General features: G+C 40.3%; 1 protein-coding gene across 1 annotated transcript in view; it reads right to left on the reverse strand.

The window, feature by feature from the left end:
• The window catches only part of CDHR2 (cadherin related family member 2), a 436,943-nt gene that overhangs the window by 7,588 nt on the left and 406,847 nt on the right, over positions 1 to 22,508 (reverse strand). Inside the window, exons 24-29 of the mRNA XM_073651379.1 lie at positions 11,710 to 11,798; positions 9,043 to 9,120; positions 7,395 to 7,472; positions 5,774 to 5,834; positions 3,774 to 3,898; positions 1,847 to 1,960 (exon numbers count right to left, since the gene is read on the reverse strand). Coding sequence (XP_073507480.1) covers positions 1,847 to 1,960; positions 3,774 to 3,898; positions 5,774 to 5,834; positions 7,395 to 7,472; positions 9,043 to 9,120; positions 11,710 to 11,798 — 545 coding nt within the window. The remainder of the gene's footprint in view (positions 1 to 1,846; positions 1,961 to 3,773; positions 3,899 to 5,773; positions 5,835 to 7,394; positions 7,473 to 9,042; positions 9,121 to 11,709; positions 11,799 to 22,508) is intronic.

A 22,508-nucleotide genomic window follows, 5' to 3' on the forward strand; every position in this document is an offset into this window, starting at 1 on the left:
ATAAATAGCTCCTCCCAAGATGTGATAAGACAAACCAAAGAAAGAAGCGAAAAACAATTGCACAGAAGCAAAACAGCCAATCAAAAGAAAGACAAGAGACAAAACAGGCTGTGGTCCAACAGAGAGGGAAACCGATCCACAGCTAGAGGTCACCGGATCAGCCCCGGAGTCAAGCCATGACAGTCACACATGCAGTATGATGCTGCCATGGTGCCTTCCACACAGACAGTGTGAAGGAGCACACAGTACATTCCCCCCACACAATATATTGCCTCCCACCGTGCTATACCCCACACAGACTTATGTTCCCAGAATATATTTCCCCCACAGTAGATTCTGTCCAAAGTGTATAATGCTCCTCACAGTCCCCACACACACAGTATGATGTTTCCACATTTTACCCCACACAGTATGATATCCCAAGTCCACCCCCGCACTGTTTAATGCCCAACAGCCCCCCACATAATATGAAGCACCTTATAATGCCCCCACATTCACTATGGTCCCTTTCCTAGTGCCCAATACAGTACTATTTCCCAATATTGCCCCCAAACATTATGATGCCTCCACAGTCCCCCCACACAGTATGATGCCCCTCACAGCCCTCCATCACAGAATAATGTCCATGCAGTACCCCACTAAAACATTATGCCCCCCAGTATAAAGTCCCCTTAGTGCATCCCACAGAAGCATTCCTCTTGACTGTGTGCCCTGTCACTTCCTTAATCCTTGTAGGTTCTTCAGTCTCTACCCCCATACAGTATGATGCCGTACACTCAATATGATGTCCCCGCAGTATCCCCCATATAGTAGGATGTCTCGAAAACATATCCTTACTCAGTATACTACCCACCACAGTATACCCCTCCCACACACAGTCTGATGCACCCCAACCTGTACTATACCCCACAGTACCAATGCATACACAGTATGATGTTCTCCACATCCACAGCCCTCCACACAATATGATGCCCCAAAAGTATGCTCCTCATAGTATGATACCCCTCAGTGACACCACACATAGTATAATGCCCCCACAGTCTCTCACGCCACATATTATGATGCACCCACAGTGCCTTCCCCACACAGTACAATGCCCCCCACGCATACAGTATGAAGTCCCCATATCGGCACCCACACAGCCACACAAACACCCCATTTGCTTGTGTGTCCTGTCACATCCCTGCTCTTCTGCTACTGAGCTGGTCTCTGATGCCCAGTCAGGTTTCCTGAAAATGTCATGTCACCTCAAGGTCCATGAAGGTCCCGCAGTCTATATCCAGACAGAATAATGGAGCAATCATCTGACTGCTCTTTGGTTCACCATTATATTCAATTGTATCTGTGTCCTGAAGTCATAGATACCAATGAAGTTATGACATAACTCAACCTTCTAGGACAGCAGGACTACTCCCCAAATTTGGGACTGTCCAACTGGATCTGGGATAGTTGAGAGTATGCATTAGCGATAATCAAAAGAAAAATATGTAGCACCATAACAAGTATGTGACATTAATAATGAAGCATTTTACTGACAAAATCCTTTAAAAATATAATAAATCCTGCTGGTATTTGCAAACCACTCCCCCTGAAATTTATAGTAAGCAATTACAGCAATTACGTGGTCTTCACATTACTGCTGGTGGTCTCAGCTGAGGCAAGGTGTCTGTGACTGCATTAGAGAGCATGTAACGAAAAACATACCGGAAGAGAAATATGAGACCTGACAAGATTTTGAAATCTGTATGCAACCTGCAATTTACATTTCTAATATACTAAAAGCCTTTACGGAAGATTTTATGTTTCTTCACAGACAGCTGACACAAGTACTTTTAGGCTTACTCACCCTTCAGCATTAAATCTATTGGTCCCAGGTATGGCTTCTACACCTTGTGTAATTTCCCCAGGTAAGGCCTTTGCTGCTTTAGAAGCACTAATAGCTCGTACCTTTCGTGAGTGGCTGTTAAATAAAAAAAAGAATAATTTGTTAAAAGTGGGTTTTTTTCTCACTATAAGATGCCGCTCTATTTAAGTGCACTAATTGCCAAAAAAACACAAAGGTATGACTGAGTATGCAACTTAATTTACATATTTTGGGGAGAAATCTGCTTTAAATTCCAAATGTTATGTAAGGCATAAAAGAAAAAGTGAATAAACGTATAAAAGAAAATTATTTTTTTTTACCCCAGAACACCAATAATCCTAGAATACAGAAGTTCAAAAAAGTTCTTAGACCCGCAGACATTTCTGTTATTAAGCTACCTGCATAGTGAAATACATAGGATCCAATTCATTATTGCATTTGTGCCTGTTTTTTTTTTTTTAAATCTTTAAATTGGGGCCTTTTTTTGAAGCCTATTTTGTACGTGTTCACCTGTTTGTTTTTTTTAGCTTGCCATTATGGGCAAGATCTAGAATTTACAGCTGTTTTAAACTCATTTATCATTTGTGACTTTTCAAAATTATGCTTTTATTAAGTCTATTTTATACATTTTCACGTGTTTGCCTGTTTTTATTTTTAGTTCGTCACTGCAGGCAAGGTTTAGGTTTTGCAGATGTTTTCACCTTATTCATCATTTGTGACTTTTCAAAAAGATGCAAAATTTGTTGCAAATGTACTCTAGTTCCCCATTCCCACCCCACATAGTGATTCTATGTATGACATTTTTTTGCACAATTTTTGCGTCATTTGACAAAACGTGTGAATTTTTTCGTTAGAAAGTCGCAAAAACAGTTAAAGACAGAAAGTAAAACCATTTTTAACTGTGCAAAATTCATGAAACTCATATGGAAGTTTGACAAACTTGACACAAAAAATATCAGGGAAAAAAGAAAGTGACTTAAAATAAACCACAAATGATGAATTGGGCCCATAGACCCAGAACCTACTGCTTTGTGCTTTGACCAGTTGTTTGTACTTTTTTTTTGTGGGCATCATTGTCACAAATCGTTTTCCCTAGTATACATATAAATTGTATATAAACTGGATCTACCATAAATCTTTGATCTCAGAGAGTCTGATTAGTGGGATTGCTGCCAAATCCCTACTGGGATGTTTCTATATCTACCTTAAGAGAAAGACGAAAGTACCCATGTATACATACTTGCCGCACATGATATGTAACCCTTGGAAGTCAAAGGCCATTTATTATAAATCATGACATCCTAGCATTGTACATGGGGATTGTCTTTCCCCTAACGTAAAAAAAACCTGTAAGGATCAGTTTACATGGACCAACTGCCAGCACTAAATGACCGCCATTGGTAAACATTTACCAACTGGCGGTTATTTAATAGCCTGTTTACACAGACAGATCTGTAGATCGTTCAGTGCGCATAGGCTGCCATTGTTGTTGGCAGCGCAGGTACAAAAGGTCAAGATTGTTCACCGGTTGGTCAATGTTGTTGACCTGATGGTTGGTCAATGTTGTTCACCTGATGGTTGGTCAAGATTGTTCACACGATGGTTGGTCAAGGTTGTTCACCTGATGAACAAGCATTTTTGCTTATATATCGGATGATTGGCAGCCTGTTTACTGTGAACGATTATAGCGAAATGAGGGCTTTAAAGAACACAACAATTTTCAGCGTAAATGCAGTTTAAGTGTTTCAATTTATGGCAACACTATCTCTCTTCCCAAGTGGCTGGGGGAAAATCTTTTATAATATTCAAGGTTCCAGCGATAACAGAAGCCATGATACCAGAGTAGTCAGAACGTTACATTAACAAATTATACACAGATAAATATATAATAATGACCTAGTGGATTTACCTTTTCCTCATGCAGACTATGGTAGAAATCATAATGATGATAACCAAAACTATTAATGCAGCTAGGCCAGCAATTATTCCCAAAAACTTCTTATTATCATCTTGTATTAAAGACTCTTCAGATCCCTGTTGATGTAAACAATATAATTTCACCTTTTAAAAAACGTGTATTGCATTCAATCCAATTAGAAAAATGTATAGATTTTTGTTGTGGTTGTTGGCAGTAACATGGCGTGAGGCTTGCACTGTTGATAAGACTTTACAACTGGCACTACTAAGGCGAAAGGGTTGGAATTCCTTAAAACACCTTGCTGCTAGGAGCTTTTTATTTCAGCAAGGTATGAGTGTGACACACTTAAGAGTTACATGAAACTGGCACCGTTGAGCAAATAGTAGTAGTATTAAAAACAAACTTATTTATTAAAAAGTAAGCCTGACAATCAACTGCACACTGTTGATCCAATTTCTCTTACCCTCAGAAACCAGTTGTTAGTACCTGATGAAGCCGCTTATGGCTATACATTACTACTGCAGCAACTAATTAAAATACAAAAGTCCAAATGGACAGAAACATGTTTCCTTCCTTCCAACATATCCACTGGCCTTATTAAAACATCATTTTTATTAGGCATTATTGAAAACATATAATGTGAAATACCCAACACTAACTACAATATTAAAATACAACTTGTGCATTAAGTCTCTAATGTGTGGATTTTCCAATATTGCTGTCTAATTGAGAGCACTATTCCTCAATTCTTCTATTGCTGCAATAGTTGTGTTGAAGCTCTGCAGTTCACACAACTGTACAAGTGAGATAGTGTGTACATGTTAGGTGATGTGTACTGCTGACACAGCATCAACACAACTGTTGCAGCAATCCAAGAGATGAGGAATAGTGCTCTTAGACACTAATAGTGAAAAATATACACATTATTATGTGATGGATGTATCACAATATGTATTTTAAATAACACTTAGAAAGAGTAATGTTTTAATAATGTCAGTGGATATGGTGAAAGGAGCACATTATTCCCTCCATTTGGAGATTTGTATAAACATTAGTTAATGCAGGAGTAATGTATGGCCAGATATGGCTTCATCAGGTGATAACAGCTGGTTGACCCAGCGTATGAGAAGCTGGATCAGATGTGAATAGATGGATAATTCTATTTACATTTTGTATACCCTCCCACTATTTCAAGGTTTGAACCATGATGTTATTACAGCAACTAAGGGACAAGGTTAATGGACTAATGGCACATGGAGAAAGGTCATGATCGTGAAACTCTTTTAATATAGGTTTCACACATACCTGGAAGTGGCTCAAAAATGTGCATCAAATGACACCGCAGTGTCATTTTTTCAAAGTATTCTATGTATAAAACCACCCTATAATAGGAATAGGACTTGTTATGTGAGCATGACTGTGTGTGATTATATTTGTGTTTGCATGCAAGCATTAATGCATGTGTAAATGCCCATGCCCTTTGATAATATCATGCTTTCCTCTGGTTGGAATTCTCTGGGATGGGAAAGCTTATTCCAAGTGTTCTCTATAGTGATTTGGTATTTATTAATATAATTATAGATTATTTTCTGGTATCTTGGATCTATCAACTTTCTCTTTTCTCTTCCTTATTCCCCACCCGCTGCCTGCCTAATATCTCTGACTGACAGGTGGACTCATGTTTCAGTCACCTGTCAATCAAAGATAACAATAGGCAGGCAATGGGCAGGGAAAACAGGGAAGCAGATGAGCTGAAAGTGCAGTGCCCACCCTACTGCACTTGTAACTCATTAACATATATTTTCAACAAAACCAGCTAAATGGATTCCTACAAGAAAGGTAGGGATTTAATCAGCATCAAAGAACCTTTACATACATGCCATTAGTTTTGGGCATACAATTATAACAGGTTGTCTTTAAGAAATGACATGCAAAAAGAATAAAGAGAACCAAATTAATAAAATATCTAACACTGAATGATGTATACTTACAATGACATAAAGACCAAGACGTAAAAGGTTACCCAAAACTTCACTGTTGCTCTGTATAATGCTATAAAGAACGAAATATTAAAGGATCCGAAATGTTTTACAACTGATACAGAAAATATATATATAGGAAGGTAAAATCAGCAAATGAGTGATAAGAGAAGTTTCCCCAACATATAGATTATTATGAGTAATGTAGGTAAAATCTCCAATGTTGAGGAAGCATAAAGAACAACTATTCCTAGTGAACCCTCTATGCATAACAATGATGGAATTACCCAGTAGATTCTACCTGTCCCCTATCAAGGAGACACTACTTCTATTCATAGAGTTTTAGTCTCTATGTCCATCGTTATAATAAAAATGTCTAATAAATATACATATCTATATCCAAATTCATTTGCATAGCTGGTAGAGCAGCCACAGGTCAATATATCCATAGGCCATGTGCTGAATGATCATATGTGGAGATCATAACTATTATTTATTTGGCTGTATTTTTAGTCTATAACTGATATCTACATAAAACTACGGTATATGGGCAAGAATGACTGCAGACATACTGACACATATTCTTGTTATATGTGCACATGTAGCATAAGATAATGCCGTAGAATAACTAAAATGTACTACTTAGGGTAAAAATCAAGTATTCAGTGACCACAAATGGACATATTGGAATTTATTGGATAGATAACTCTATATTAATCAATGATGTGTCCCCAAATAAAAGAAACCTCCTCACACCCAGTCAGATCTTTCCCACTCATCTGGAATACTGTGTCCAGTTCTGGGCACCACATTTTAAAAAGACATGAAGAAAGTGGAGCAAATTCAGAGAAGAGTGACCCAAACGGTGACCGGTCTGCAACCAATGTCCGATGAGGAACAGTTAGAGGATTTGGGAATGTTTAGCTTGCAAAAGGTAAGACTGAGAGGAGACTTAATAGATGTCTACAAATATCTCAAGGGCTGTCACAGTGTAGAGGGACCAGCTTTAATCTCATTTGCACAAAGACTAGAAGCAATGGGATGAAACTGAATGGGAGAAGATACAGATTAGATATTAGAAAAAAGCTTTTTGACAGTGAGGGTGATTAATGAGTGGAACAGGCTGCCACAAGAGGTGGTGAGTTCCCCTTCAATGGATGTCTTCACACAGAGGCTGGACAGACATCTGTCTGAGATGGTTTAGTGAATCCTGCATTGAGCAGGGGGTTGGACACGATGACCCTGGAGGTCCCTTCCAACTCTACCTTTCCATGTCTATGTCACTCAATTTCCCTTCTTCCTTCCTCCCTCCCTATGTTCCCTGCTCTTTCTCCTCCCCCATACTTTCTTTCCTCCTGTTGACTTCTCATTTCTCATTCACCCATTTATCATTTTATAAAGTTACATTTTCTTGAAATGCATAAGGCTAGGCCTACAGGACACCTTTTACCGTGAAACACATTGTAGGGCGATAGATTGCACTAGCCAAAGCTGCAGTGTAGTCCGAGCCTTATTCTTGCAATATCATCAAAAACCAGAAATGTGACAGGTTATCTTTAAGTACTGTGTTGTTTTTGTATTAGAAAATTCTAGGTGTACACATGGTTATGAAAATGACTTCTTGCTCACTAACCTGCTGAGTTGCATTGGTGTTATGGCGGTGCCATTAGTATAAACGCAGTATATTGTCATGATGCTCTGCTCCTCTGCACTGATAAAGAGAGACAAAGTTCAGGCATTGTATTATTCTACAGGAAAATGTAGCATGTATTATTTATTGCATTACTGTACTGTACTGCATAGCATTAGGAATGGTTTTGCATCCACTTAAAAAGTTCTGCTCATTATTCTAGACCCCATTAAGTCATGCAGATTGCCATGTATCATTGCACAATTGTAGTTATTAGAAAAAAACCTTTAGATTCTGTATATTTATTGACATTAGAATACTTTTTGTGAACAGTTCTAAAATTTCGGATGTGACTGACCTGATTTTGACAACATTGATTTGAAGCCGGCCTAATAGGTAAAGTAAGCATGTGTCTACGGTAGGCTCTATATGAAAGATTTCCTTGAACATTTAGTCTTGTAGGCTAGGTTTACACTACAGTGGTGCCTTGTATCAGACTACAAAAATAGTAAATTAGCATATACAAGACCAACTGGATACTTTATGGATTCAGATAGAATAACATAGGGTTTTTTGTGTGATATATGTTCTGATTTTTAAAAAGCACAGCAGCTGAGCTATTTGGAAGGAAGAATAGATATAAAATAGATGTAAAGGAAATCCTATTGACAAATCCTAAAGTGGACATGTAAAGTTTGTGCATTTTCATAGATTCAATTCTGTTTTTCAGAACCTTTCTAGAAAATCAATATATTATTCCAAACAAAGGCATGAAATCTGCTATATCACAGTGCCCTATGTTCTCTTTTTTTTACCCCCAGAAAATAACGCCTAAAAAAGGACCAGCAGCATTCTATTCTACACCGAGAAATGACTGCCAGCAATATAAGGAGGTATTAGGTGGTTTACTATAAGCATCTGCAGTGAAAACTGCATTTAAAAGTGGTCTTGTAGGGAGGAGGTCTTTAAAAAAAAGAATGTATATGTATATCATACAGGAAAACTCAAAATCCATCTCAAGAAGTCTGGTCTGGATAAGGGGTGGTCTTCGCAAAAAGGAGCTGCTTTGGAGAAGTTTCACTGTGTTAGCCAACTTAAGTGACAATATGACAGCATTTACATTATGCTTTCACCAGCAATAGCCACTGAATGTGAGTAATGTTATTTCAGTGAGACCCCTTGAAATCATATTATCTCTGGGGACGCACATGCTGAATAAGGCTTATCCATACCAAACAAGCCAACATATCCCCTTATTATCAATGCAAATGCTCTGAGAGTGGATCACTATAACTTGTCAGGTACAGCTCCTTCATGAACAGATGGTGGCAAAGTTGTTATTTTTCTTAAACTTTATTCTGCTTTAACTCAGTTTGAAATTTGTTACCTATTACTGAATCTTGCGTTCTTTGTACTGCCAACTGTTCTCTTTCAAATGTTGAGAACAATATGGTCCATATTATATCTAATTAAATCTAGATGATACCTCTGTCAAAAATAAAGTCTGCACAAGTCTACAAGTATCACATTTCATTTATTACTGGTGCATTAAGCTAAAAGCAAAAATTACTATACATATAGTACTTATATCCGCGTTCTATGCAGAATAAATGAATCATCATATCCCTGCTCTATTGTTTATGAAGCTCACCGTATGGCCCTTGTTGAGGCTTCCGCTGCTTCAATCCCGGCCACAAACACTGAAGCTCCAGTCGCTGCTATGATATTCCTGTTGAATGTCACATAAAATAACAATAAATTGTAATTAGAATTAAGCAAAAAGATATGCAGGTCTAGTGGCCACTTCGTAAGTCCGTGACTACCAGACAAAAGTCCTGTGCACCTCCTTCTACTTTCTTGCATTCGGTGGTTACTAGGCCTGTCATGAAGGCATCATTATGGCGTGACGCACACATAGTGTCGACCTAGACCTACTAATCAGAAAAAAGCACCAGTGATGCCAGCGGTAGGAGGAGGTTCGCAGGACTCTGGCCACAGATTACCAATATGGCCACTGGACCTGGGTCCTGGAAATATATTTGTCCCCTTTTAATGATAATTCAGTTCTTCAGAGGGAATTGTGACTTGACTTCAAAGCCATTATTAATCACATCGTGAAAAAAGTCATGTTTATAGCCATCCAAAAATGTCACACTTGTTTCCCATGAGATAAAAATCTTTTGAGAGTATCTAAATAAAAATCTGTCTTTGTTACCCATGACAACCAATCACAGCACCGTTTTCATTTTACCAGAGCAGTTTAAAAAATAAAAGCTATGATCCGATAGGTTGCAACAAAGACAGTTTCACATTTAGACAAGTTTGATAAGTTAAGGTGCTTTGTATTCCTGGACTCCAGACTTTTTAGAGTAAGATTGAGTTGCATGAATATGCAATTTTCATGCTACTTTTGCACAAAAAAATAATCAAGGAAAGAACACAAGCATGGCTTTGAGAGAGGGTACTGTGAGACCGGATTACAGCGGCTTACAAATAGCACATTAGTAAATGATAAATCATGGATCCTTATGAGAGATCTGGCTAAAAGGTTGAATGAGAAATACCTGGAGAATGATTTGATTCCCAAGCTATAAAATCATGCAATGTGAAACTGTAGAAAATGGTGCTGTCCTGTTCATGCAGCTTCTAATGGAGAAGGTGGATTTTTTCTACAATTGCAATTAAAACGTTTTACCCCAATAACCTATTGTAGAAATACAGTGGTGTGAAAAAGTGTTTGCCCCCTTCCCTGATTTCTTATTATTTTGCATGTTTGTCACACTTAAAAGTTCCAGATCACAAAGGAAATTTAAATATAAGACAAAGAAAACACAAGTAAACATTAAGGGAAAAAGAAATCCAAACCTACAGGACCCTGAAAAAGTGATTGCCCCCCCCCCCTTAAAACATAAATTTACAGTGTTTTATCACACCTTTGGGAAGATGAGTTCAATCTCCCTAGCTACACACAGGCCTTATTACTGCTACACGTGTTCTCAATCAAGAAATCACTTAAATAAGACCTGCCTGACAAAGTGAAGTAGACCAAAAGATCCTCGAAAGTTAGACATTATGCAGCAATCCAAAGAAATTCAGGAACAGATGAGAAGCAAAGTAATTGAGATCTATCAGTCTGGAAAAGCCATTTCTAAAGCTTTGGGACTACAGTGAGAGCCATTATCCACAGTTAGCGAAAACATGTAACAGTGGTGAACCCTCCCAGGAGTGGCCAACTGACCAAAATGACCCCAAGAGCGCAGCGACGACTCATCCAAGAGGTCACAAAAGACCCCACAACAACATCCAAAGAACTGCAAGCCTCACTCGCCTCAGTTATGATCAGTGTTCACGACTCCACCATAAGAAACTGGGCAAAAATGGCATGCATGGCAGAGTTCGAAGACGAAAACCACTGATGAGCAAAAAGAACATAAAGGCTCGTCTCAGTTTTGCCAGAAAACATCTTGATGATCAAAAGTTGATGACGAGACAAAAGTTGAACTTTTTGGAAGGTGTATGTCCCATTACATCTGACGTAGAAATAACAGCATTTCAGAAAAGGAACATCATATCAACAGTAAAATATGGTGGTGGTGATGGTAGTGTGATGGTCTGGGGCTGTTTTGCTGCTTCAGGACATGGAAAACTAGCTGTGGTAAATGGAACCATGAATTCTGCTGTCTACTAAAAAATCCTGAAGTAGAACGTCCGGACATCTGTTTGTGACCTCAAGCTGAAGCGCACTTGGGTTATGCATCAGGACAATGATCCAAAAAACACCAGCAAGTCCACCTCTGAATGGCTTAAGAAAAACAAAATTAAGATATCGGAGTGGCCTAGTCAAAGTCCTGACCTCAATCCAATTGAGATGCTGCGACATGACCTTATAAAGGCCAATGTGGCTCAATTACAATAATTTTTCAAAGATGAGTGGGCCAAAATTTCTCCAGAGCATTGTAAAAGACTCATTGCCAGTTATTGAAAATGCTTGATTGCAGTTGTTGCTGCTAAGGGTGGTTCAACCAGTTATTAGGTTTAGGGGGCAATCACTTTTTCACACTGGGCCTTGTAGGTTTGGATTTCTTTATCCATTAATAATAAAGACCTTCATTTAGAAACTGCATTTTGTATTTACTTGTGTTATCTTTGACTAATATTTAAATTTGTTTTGTGATCTGAAACATTTAAATGTGACAAACATGCAAAACAATAAGAAATCAGGAAGGGGGCAAACACTTTTTCACATCACTGTATATCTCTCATTTGATTCCAAATACCTCTTGAAAATGTATTCTATATTAAATCTACAGACACTTACCCAATGATATCTTGCTCCTTTTCAGTCAGCTCATCGACAGACTTTGAGAACCGCAGTACCACTCTATAGGATTCATCTATTGTAAATATCTACCAGTTTGAGAGGGGAAAATACAGTAAGAGCAAATGATATGAGAATGAACAATGTAAATACACATTTTTACAAGTAAAACTATATAGTGTGTATGTGTATACTGTATATAATGTAAGTGTGTGTGTATGTGTACGTATGTTATACACAGTTAGGGCTCGTTCCCATTTGCGATTATGTCAACGAATGCAATCTGATTAAAAATCAGATTGCATTTGTGCCAATTTAATCCTATGCTTGTGTTCTCAAAGGTGTTTTTTTTCCTGCTCCGATCGGATAGAAAAAAAGATGCGGCATGCTGTGATTGCATGTGGAATTCGGATTGCAAGCACCCATATAAGTCTATGGATGCGTGTGAAACATGGCACTGCACTCGGATATCATCTGAGCGCAGTGCGATTCCCCCAGACACCTACAACAGAGTAGATGGAGAAATTAATTTCTCCGTCTCCTCCGCAGCTGTGCTGCGATTCTCTCATGCAAGAGGATCGGAGCACAGAGCTCTGACACTCGGCTTCCGCTCGCAGCAGAGCAGGAGCCGAGTGTCATTAGCTCTCGCATCGGAAGTGATATGCTAGTGTGTCTCCGGTCTTATGTGCAAAATAATAGCAGTGTGTTTAAAACAGCAGAGAAAAAGTTCAATCTCAATCTCATAATGGCATTTATTTCCATATACACAAAGGCACTAGGAGCACTGTACATTCAATTCCAAATGAAAACATGAACAAAATATACATTTTTAAACTGAAAATGAAGAAAAAGGAATTATAGGCTGCTCAAAAATATAGCAATGTCTACATTTTTATTTACAAACTCAAATATTTACAGTATAAACTGAAATGTATCTTTTCTGTTACTCAATTAACTATTATTTAGTTATGTAACCTTTATTTCTGATAACTGCTTTACATCTGTGTGGTATGGAGTCACCTAACATCTGACACCTGCGAACAGATATTCCAGCTCAAGCTCACAGGGCTACATTCCACAGTTCTTTTACATTCTTAGGTTTTGTATCAAAAACAGCATTTTTAATGTCACTCCACAAATTCTCAATCGGATTGAGGTCTGGGGATTGGGATGGCCACTTTATAACCTCAATCTTGTTGGTCTGGAGCCAGGAGGTTGCCCGCTTGCTGGTGAGTTTGGGGCCATGGTCCTGGTGAAACACCCATATCAAGGGCATTTCTTCTTCAGCATAAGGCAACATGACCTCTTCTAATTTTTTGATATATTCAGACTAGTCCATGGTTCCTGGTATGCGATAAATGGGCACAACTCCATAATATGAGAAACATCCCCAAACCATTATTCTTACACCTCCATGTTTTACAGTCTTCACAGTATACGGTGGCTTGAAGTCAGTGTTTATGTGTCAACTCACAAACTGTCTGCGGCCTTTAGACCAAATAAGAACAATCTTGCTCTCATTTGTCCATAGAATATTGTGCCACTTCTCTTTAGGCCAATCAATGTGTTCTTTGGCAAACTGCAACCTTTTTAACATGTCTTTTTTTCAGCAATGATACTTTACAAGGGTTTCTTGCAAATAGTTTGGCTTCACGTAGGCGTCTTCTGATGGTTGCAGGACTCACAGGTAACTGAAGATCTCCTTTGATCTTCCTGGAGCTGATCCTTGGATGCTTCTTTGCCATTCTTGTGATTCTATGATCTATGCGGATGGCAGTGTTTCTTTTCCTAACACATGCTTCAGGTTTTGGTTGCCATTTTTAAGCATTGGAAATCTTTTTAGCTGAGCAGCCAGTTATTTTCTGCACTTAGGTTTTCCCCTCTTCAATCAAATTATTGATCAAACTTTTTTCTCCTTCAGTACAATGTCTGGAACAACCCATTTTACTCGCTAAGCAAGGGCAAAAGCCAACAGGTACAACATTTGCTGCCTTCCTTCTTTAAATAAGGGCCATAATTGACATTTGTTTCTTCACAGAATGAATGACCTCACTAATTTAACTCCACACTGCTATTATTTAGAACAACCCCATTTCATTAAATTAGTCAACTATACTTAATCAGCAACATGGTTTTGGCATGGCTGTGATTGCCCAGCGCAGCATGTAAAAAAATAAAAGAAAAATTTGTGGGGGCCCCTCTATTTTTGATAACAAGCGCAGGTAAAGCAGACAGCTGCAGGTTCTAGCCCTCAGCTGTTTGCTTTATCTTGGCTGGATATCAAAAATAGAGGGGCCCCCACACCGTTTTTTTAAAATTATTTGAATAAATAATTTAAAAAACGCCATAGGGTCCCTCATATTTTTGATAACAAGCCAAGGTAAAGCAGACAGCTGGAGGCTGGTATTCTCAGGCTGGTATTTGGCCCTCCCCATCTTAAAAATAGCAGGCTGCAGCTGCCCCAGAAAAGGCGCATACATTAAGTGCGCCAATTCTGGCTCTTTGCCTGGCTCTTTTTGGTTGCCCTGGTGTGTAGGCAAGCGGGCTAATATTTTGGGGTTCATGTCAGCTGTGTAATGTCTGTTCTAAGAACCATACTTAATAGAGTTACTCAATGTCAGTGGCAGGCATGAGCATGAGAGTTTCGTTAACTGCTGCTGAATGCTAGTGAACTATGACGTCTCATATGTTAGAACTCTCCTGTTAGGTTTTTTCTATTTTGCTGGTCACATGACCTTTTTGCCTATTTAATCCTGCTCCGCCCTTCTGGCCATGCTGGACTTCATTGTAATTTCTACTCTTAAGCTAGCCAGGTGCTTTGTAACCTTTCTCAGTCAGTTTAGCTAGGTCTTTCGACCTTTATGATCTATGTTGTGTGTTTGTCTTTTTACTGCTACAATTTCTGCTAGGAGGTGTCCATCTTTCTCCCAGTCCCTAGTTCTTGTAGGGATCCCTCCCTCACATCTATAGGTCTTCGTTCAGACTAGCTGAGGACTTTAGCGGGTCTGATCGCAGGATCAGGTTCCCCGTTACATCGTAGGGATCTAGCTTAGTTCTATTGTAGGGACAGATCTCCTGTCTTTCCTTAGTGCTTGTAGCCTATCATAACAATAAGTCCAGCCCAAAAATATCTCTAAGGAAAGACCTCCAGTTTCCATCATCGTGTCGGTTCAAGATTTGGCTCAACGCCTGCAGGGACTCTCTCTGGAGGTGGCCGAGCTCCAACAACACGTGAGTAGCTGTTCTGGAGTGCATTTTGTGGAGCCAAAGGTACGATTGCCTGATTTATTTTTTGGTGAACAACAAGATTTTTTTTCCTTTAAAAATGCTTGTTTATTGTATTTTCGTTTGAGACCCAGATCCTCTGGTGACGAATCACAGCGCATAGGGTTCATAATGTCACTTTTGCGCAAAGAACCTCAGGGATGGGCCTTTTCTCTCCAACCTAGTGATCCGTGCTTTAGATCAGTGGATAGTTTTTTTTCTGCTTTGGGGTTGTTGTATGATGATCCTGATCGTGTCTCATCAGCTGAGACGGAATTGAGACTTTTGAGGCAGGGATCAGGTAATGTGGAAAATTATTGTACTCACTTCCGTCGGTGGTCTGCTCAGGTGGGGTGGAACGATTCAGCTCTGAAAAGTTTGTTTCTTGCTGGGCTAGGTGAAAGGGTTAAGGATCTGCTTATTGCTTATCCTACACCTGGAAACTTGCAGGAGGCAATGCAATTAGCTATACGGGTGGACAGGAGACTGTGTGCAAGGGTTAATGAGAGTAAATCCTTTGCCATGTCAGCTCCTAGTCTTGAGAGGGTCTGTACTGACATTGGAGAGCCGATGGAGATTGGGGCGATGTCACCCCGCTCTCAGGAAAAAGACCGCAGGTTTTCTGAAGGTTTGTGCTTTTATTGCGGAAAATCTGACAATTTCATTAAGAACTGTGTGCTTCGTATGAACAAAGAAAAAAAAAATGGTCAGTTACGCCCGTATAGCCTGTTTAAACACTAAGGGGGTATTTCTTTCTGCTACTACTGCAGCTCAGGAAGAACTAATTGAATTTCGGGTATTTGTGGATTGTGGTTCTACTCTGAATGTGATTGATGGGGGATTCTTGGAAAAACTTAAATTAAAACCCAAACCTTTGTCATCCCCTATTGCCGTGGTTTCTGTCGATGGCTCTCCCTTGAAATGTGTTACTCACAAGGTTTATGAATTTCCCCTCACTATTAATGGTATTCACCAACAAAATTTGGATATGGTAGTATTAAATAATTTGCCTTCTCCAGTAATTTTGGGATTACCCTGGTTAAAATTGTACAATCCTGTACTGGATTGGTCTACCAATGAAATTAAGTCCTGGAGCCCGAAGTGTTATGACAAGTGTTGTAACGGGCGCATTGCTGCTGTGGATAAAGGGGAATTACCTGTACCTATTCAGGATTTTTGAAAAGTTTTTTCTGAGGAGGAGTCGCAAATTTTGCCTCCCCATAGAGACTATGATTGTACCATTGAATTTGTCCCTGGAGCGACTCTTCCTAAAAGTCGTTTATTTAATCTTACTATTCCTGAGAGAAAGGCTTTGGAGGAATACATACAGACGAGCTTGGCCGCCGGTCATATCAGACCCTCTAAGTCACCTGTGGCTGTTGGATTTTTTTTTGTTAAAAAAAAGGACGGCGGTTTACTTCCTTGTCTGGACTTTCGCGAGATTAATAAAATTACTGTACGTAATCCCTACCCACTGCCATTGATTCCTGATTTGTTTAACCAGTTAGTGTAGGCCAAGTGGTTCTCTAAAATTGATCTCCAGGGGGGACATACAATTTGTTACGAATGAAGGAGGGTGATGAATGGAAGACTGCTTTTAACACTCCTGTGGGTCATTTTGAGAATCTGGTTATGCCTTTTGGTCTTACCAATGCACCAGCATTTTTTCAGAATCTTATTAATGACATCCTTAGACCTTTGATCGGCAAAAATGTGGTTGTGTATTTGGATGACATTTTGATTTATTCGCCTGATCTGGAGTCTCATTGGCGGAGCGTACGTGAGGTATTACAGTTATTAATTGACAATTCGCTTTTTGCTAAGCTAGAGAAATGTGAGTTCGCTGTACAGAGAATTAGTTTTTTGGGCTACATTATCTCCAGCGAGGGCTTTGAGATGGACCCGGTGAAAGTTCAAGCTGTGCAGGAAATGGCCTAGGCCTATTGGTTTGAAATCGATACAGAGGTTCTTGGGTTTCGCCAATTATTACAGAAAATTCATTAAAAATTTTTCTATTATTGTTAAACCACTGACCGATCTCACCAGGAAAGGTGCTAATACGGTTCAGTGGAATACTGAGGCCATTGAAGCGTTTGTGTTTCTAAAGGAGAGGTTCATCTCTGCCCCCATCCTTATGCAGCCTGATGTGACTAAGCCGTTTTTGGTTGAGGTTGATGCTTCTTCTGTGGGGGTCGGTGCGGTGTTGTCTCAGGAAAACAAGGATGGAGTACATCCATGTGCCTTTTTTTTCAAAAAAAATTTCTGAGACTGAACTTAATTACGATATTGGTAATCGGGAATTGCTGGCTATTAAACTCGCATTTGAACACTGGCATCATCTCTTGGAAGGTGCTGAATTTCCCATTCAGGTTTTCACTGATCATAAAAATCTGATCTATCTTGATGCTGCCAAGCGCTTGAATGCCCGTCAGGCTAGGTGGGCACTTTTTTTTTTGCGGTTTAATTTTTCCGTTACTTACATCCCGGGTACCAAGAATGTTAAAGCTGATGCGTTGTCTCGCAGCTTTTCTCCCATGGTCGGTGCTGAGGAGGAGGAGAGCATTTTACAAGAAGGTGTTGTGATTGCTGCATTGGACTCCGTTTTGGAAGATGAGATTCTTAAAGCACAGGAGAATGCCCCATCTAGCATTCCCCATGGGAGGTTGTTTGTGCCTAGGACCTTTAGGAGAGATTTGTTTGTTGAGTGTCATGAGTCTCGGTTGGCAGGTCATCCAGGAATTTCTGAGACCAAGAGACTTGTGGGTCGCAGTTTTTGGTGGCCTGGATGGCAGAAGGAAGTCATTAAGTGGGTGCGTCAATGTACTGTGTGTGCTAGATCTAAGTCTTCTCATACTCCTGCTGCGGGGTTGCTTTGCCCTCTGGAGGTTCCTAGTGCACCTTGGACACATCTGGCTATGGACTTTATTACTGACCTTCCCTCCTCTGAGGGTTTCACGGTCATCTGGGTGGTCGTGGACCGTTTTAGCAAGATGTGTCACTTGGTTCCCTTCATCAAACTGCCCTGCGCTAAGACACTCGCTAAGGCCTTTGTCAAGAAAATTGTCAGACTCCATGGTGTTCCTGCTGACATTGTTTCTGATAGGGGACCTCAGTTCGTGGCTCGTTTTTGGCGTGCCTTTTGTGACAGGTTGGGAGTTCATTTGTCGTTTTCATCTGGATATCATCCTGAGTCTAATGGCCAGACAGAAAGGAAGAATCAGGATGTTGAGCAGTTCTTGCGTTGTTTTGTGGCAGACAATCAAGAGGGGTGGTCTGAGTTTCTGCCGCTTGCTGAATTTGCTCTTAACAACCATACATCCTCTTCTGCTGGGTGTTCGCCATTTTTTTGTTGTTCTGGGAGACATCCGTCTTTTGGGTCATTCTCCAAATTGGTATCAGCTGTGCCTGAGGAGGAGAGTTTTTCCGGTGATTTGGAGAGAGTTTGGACAGATGTGCGTGGTAATCTTCAGGAGGCTAACAAAAAATCTAAGAGGTACTTTGACAGGAAACGTCAAGAGGTTTTGTTTACGGTTGGTGACATAGTTTGGTTGTCCTCTAAGAATCTGCGGTTGAGGATTCCTTCTAAAAAATTGGGTCCCAAGTTTGTAGGGCCCTTTAAGGTGCTTCAGGTAGTTAACCAATCTGCTGTTAGGTTGGAGATTCCTACCTCCTGGAAGACTAATCCGGTGTTTCATGTTTCTCTATTGAAAAAAGCTGATGTATCAGATAGAGACGCCACTGCCACTGTTCCTCCGGTTGTGGAGGATGGGGAATATGAAATTTCCCGCATCCTTAATTCTAGACGGTATAGTGGGAGTTTGCAGTATCTTGTCGCTTGGAAGGGTTTCGGTCCCGAGGAGAACTCATGGGTGAGAGCGGATGATGTTTCTGCTTCCAGACTTGTCTGAGCGTTTCACAAGAGGTTTCCTGATAAGCCTGGGCCTAGGGTATCCGGAGGATCCTCATAGAAGAGGGGGTACTGTTAGAACTCTCCTGTTAGGTTTTTTCTATTTTGCTGGTCACATGACCTTTTTGCCTATTTAATCCTGCTCCGCCCTTCTGGCCATGCTGGACTTCATTGTAATTTCTACTCTTAAGCTAGCCAGGTGCTTTGTACCCTTTCTCAGTCAGTTTAGCTAGGTCTTTTGACCTTTATGTTCTATGCTGTGTGTTTGTCTTTTTACTGCTACAATTTCTGCTAGGAGGTGTCCATCTTTCTCCCAGTCCCTAGTTCTTGTAGGGATCCCTCCCTCACATCTATAGGTCTTCGTTCAGACTAGCTGAGGACTTTAGCGGGTCTGATCGCAGGATCAGGTTCCCCGTTACATCGTAGGGATCTAGCTTAGTTCTATTGTAGGGACAGATCTCCTGTCTTTCCTTAGTGCTTGTAGCCTATCATAACATCATACTGACAACTTTCTCAGAACAAGACTCCATAGGATTCGATGGGTGTCATGGGACATTTAACTATTGGATTACCATTGAATTACCTATTAATATCAGCCCCCAGCTTTCTGCTTTACCTTTGCTGGTTATTAAAAATGGGGTGACACTTAAAAAAAATTACGTGGGGTCCCTTCTATTTTTAATAACCAGCTAAGGCAAAGCAGACTGCTCAGGGCTGATGTTAATAGGCTGAGAAGGTCCATGGGTATTGATACCTCCCCAACTTAATAAGACCGGCTCTCTATTAGATGCTCCAATTCTGGTGCTCAGCCTCGGCTCTTCCTGACCAATTGTCACTTCAGTTCACCGTGGACGTGTCTCACGAAGACAACATGAGTGCTGAACTAATGAGTGACCACAAGTCTCTCACTTGGTGCTCATTAGTCTGTCATAAATAAATAATTAAATGAAAAAATAATAACCAGCTAAGGGAAAGCAGACAGCTGTGGGCTTATATTAATAGGCTGGTGAATGTCCATGGCTATTGGGCCATTCCTAACCTACAAATATCAGCCTGCAGCCACCCCAGGAGTGGCGCATCATATTTGATGTGGCAATTCTGGCACTTAGCCTCACATCTTCCCAATTGCCCTGGTGCGGTGGCAATCGGGGTAACTGTTTTTGCGGTTAGTAATGAAGAGGTGTCAGTCAGATACCCCCATTACTAACCCAGTAGTAAAAATAAATAAACACACACAGAGAAAAAAAATTATTTGAATAAAGACTCCCCCACAATAGCTCTTGTTCATCCATTTGTTAATTAAATGATCCCATGAAGTAAGCCGTGTTCATCTTCTTCTTTGTCTCCGGCACCTGTAGATAGCAGTAAAGCTACCGCTATGCACAGGCGCCGGCTGATGAATACCCTCATCAGCGTCTCCTGCTATCGCTACTATCAGCGTGAGCAGGCGACGCTGATGACAGTAGTAGTCATCAGCCGGTGTCTGACCAGTGATAACCTTGTCACCGCTGATCACAGCCGCTGGCTCATGCGCTGTCCTATGTGTGACAGGGTGGGAACCGTGATACTCAGAGGCTGTCACTGGCGGTGACTTCAGTAAGGTTACTACCAGTCATAGCCACTGTTTCCCATGCTTTCACACAGAGGACAGCATGGGAATCACCAGGTGTTGGGGCCTCTCATTCACTTAAATGTGGTTTAGGATCAAGTTCGGGTACCGTTCTGGTACCCAAAGCAAACTATTTTAAAAAATTCCAGCCGCACCCGATAGACCTGAAAATCCACGGGTCCGCCCATCCCTGGTCATGACTGTTTTTTCTGTTGGATGCCCATTACTCGACTACACCTAGTCATGAATTTTTTCTCATGTTGCATGATCTTTTCTGCCAAAAATAGTAATTAAACACAGTAGTGATTCTAGACTGCTATTATTTTGCACATGATTGTATCTTGTTGAGGGTATGCTGTACACAGGTCGGGATTACTTTCTGGTCTATGTTGGTTGGCTCTGTGATGTGAAAAAGAAAAAACCGTTTCCCTGATACTTTTCTTTTTGGTAAAGGAACAGCTAGTGTTTCAGTTTTTAAAAGTGCCCATCTGTATAAAGAAATTACAGACATTCTGCTGCAGAAAAATTGAAGAAAATTTAGAAGCAAATGATTAATAGAAAAAAAATTATGGGCGAAGGTGTACATAGCCATCATGGGGGTTCTTTGAGTGATTGTGTTCTACCCCAAGTTAAAAGATAAACATGTGTCTTAGCAAGCAGCCAGTGTTCATCTGCTCGGCACAACATTATAGGGTATTTGGGTTCTCATTGGGGGAGAGAATCATATTGTAGTGGATAGTGGCCATGGCTTGCATGGGTGAACATTATTGCATTACTGGGGTAAGTGCATTTTCCTCTGGTAACTACTGCAAATTCTTTTGCAACAGGTAGCCTTTGGTTGTACTGTATGTGTGTATGATTCATTAGTGAAGTGTCTGGGCTCTTCAGGTAACCACTGGTATCTGCATCTTGTGTGCACCTGTTTTAGTGTGGTGTTGTTGTACTATATGAGGCAGATACATTTTCTTTTGTGGCAGGCACTAGCAGTTGTCTGCAGTGGTGTAGCATTGGATTGCACAGGAAAGTAAAAATTTGGACCCCACTCCACTGTCAATATGATCAAAAGACCAGTCCTTAGCCACTTGTCACTGAGCAGCTCGCAGGCACATTGAGTGCCCAGCAAGTGGGAGTAGCAGAGTAAGACAGCTTGATTTGTGGCCAGCAAAAATTGCCTATGCAGAACAGCAGCAGACAGGATGAGTTTGTCATTGGCTGCTGCACACAGCATAGGCAGCCACTGACATGACAAAGCTCTTAGCAAAAATGTGTCCCCTGTAAAAAAAAAAACAACTGTTATAATAAACTTTCAGTTTTTATGTACTTTTTTTTAACCCTAACTAGGTTTAGAGATAGGACTAGGATTATTTTAGGATTTGGGTTAGGGTTAGCTTTAAGACTAGGATTAGAGCTAGGACTAGGATTAGGATTAGAGTTAGGAGTAAGACTAAAACTAGGGTTAGAACGAGTGTTAGTTTGCTTTCTAGCTGTTCTTAAGCTTAGAACGAGGGTTAGGGTGGACACTAGGTTTAGGGAATGGGATAGATTTAAGGCTACGGTAATCAAATAGTTACATAAGAATAAAAGGAACAAAATGAAACAAAGTGAAAGTAAAAAAAAATAACGTAAAAGTATATAACGTATAACTTTTAAATTTTTACATTTTATGTCGGATTACAGCAAAAAGCAGAAAATAACCCTATGGTTAAAGGGAAAAGTATAATTACATCAAAATTTCATTCAGGGAGACAAGGAGTCCAATATAGGACTGGTGGAATGGACTCAGGGAGTGCTAACAGATGAGAGGTTAAAGTGTGCAAAATACTGGCCTTGTCACAGTTTCTGAAAACTTATTGTTATGCCGCTGAAGTTCTGTGTTGTTCTCTGAATAGTAATTTTTTAACAGCTGCCAGTTCTCCATACTTTGTGTGTATATGCCCGCAGTAGTTGGTGCCTGCCCCATGGTTTTATGCCCCATCAAAATATGTAAATCTGTGGAGCACACATTCATTGCACATCTGG

The sequence above is a fragment of the Phyllobates terribilis genome, unplaced genomic scaffold (assembly GCF_046119375.1).
Source record: "Phyllobates terribilis strain yellow unplaced genomic scaffold, ASM4611937v1 Scaffold_11__3_contigs__length_659146591, whole genome shotgun sequence".
In the NCBI taxonomy this organism is placed as follows: Eukaryota; Metazoa; Chordata; class Amphibia; order Anura; family Dendrobatidae; genus Phyllobates; species Phyllobates terribilis.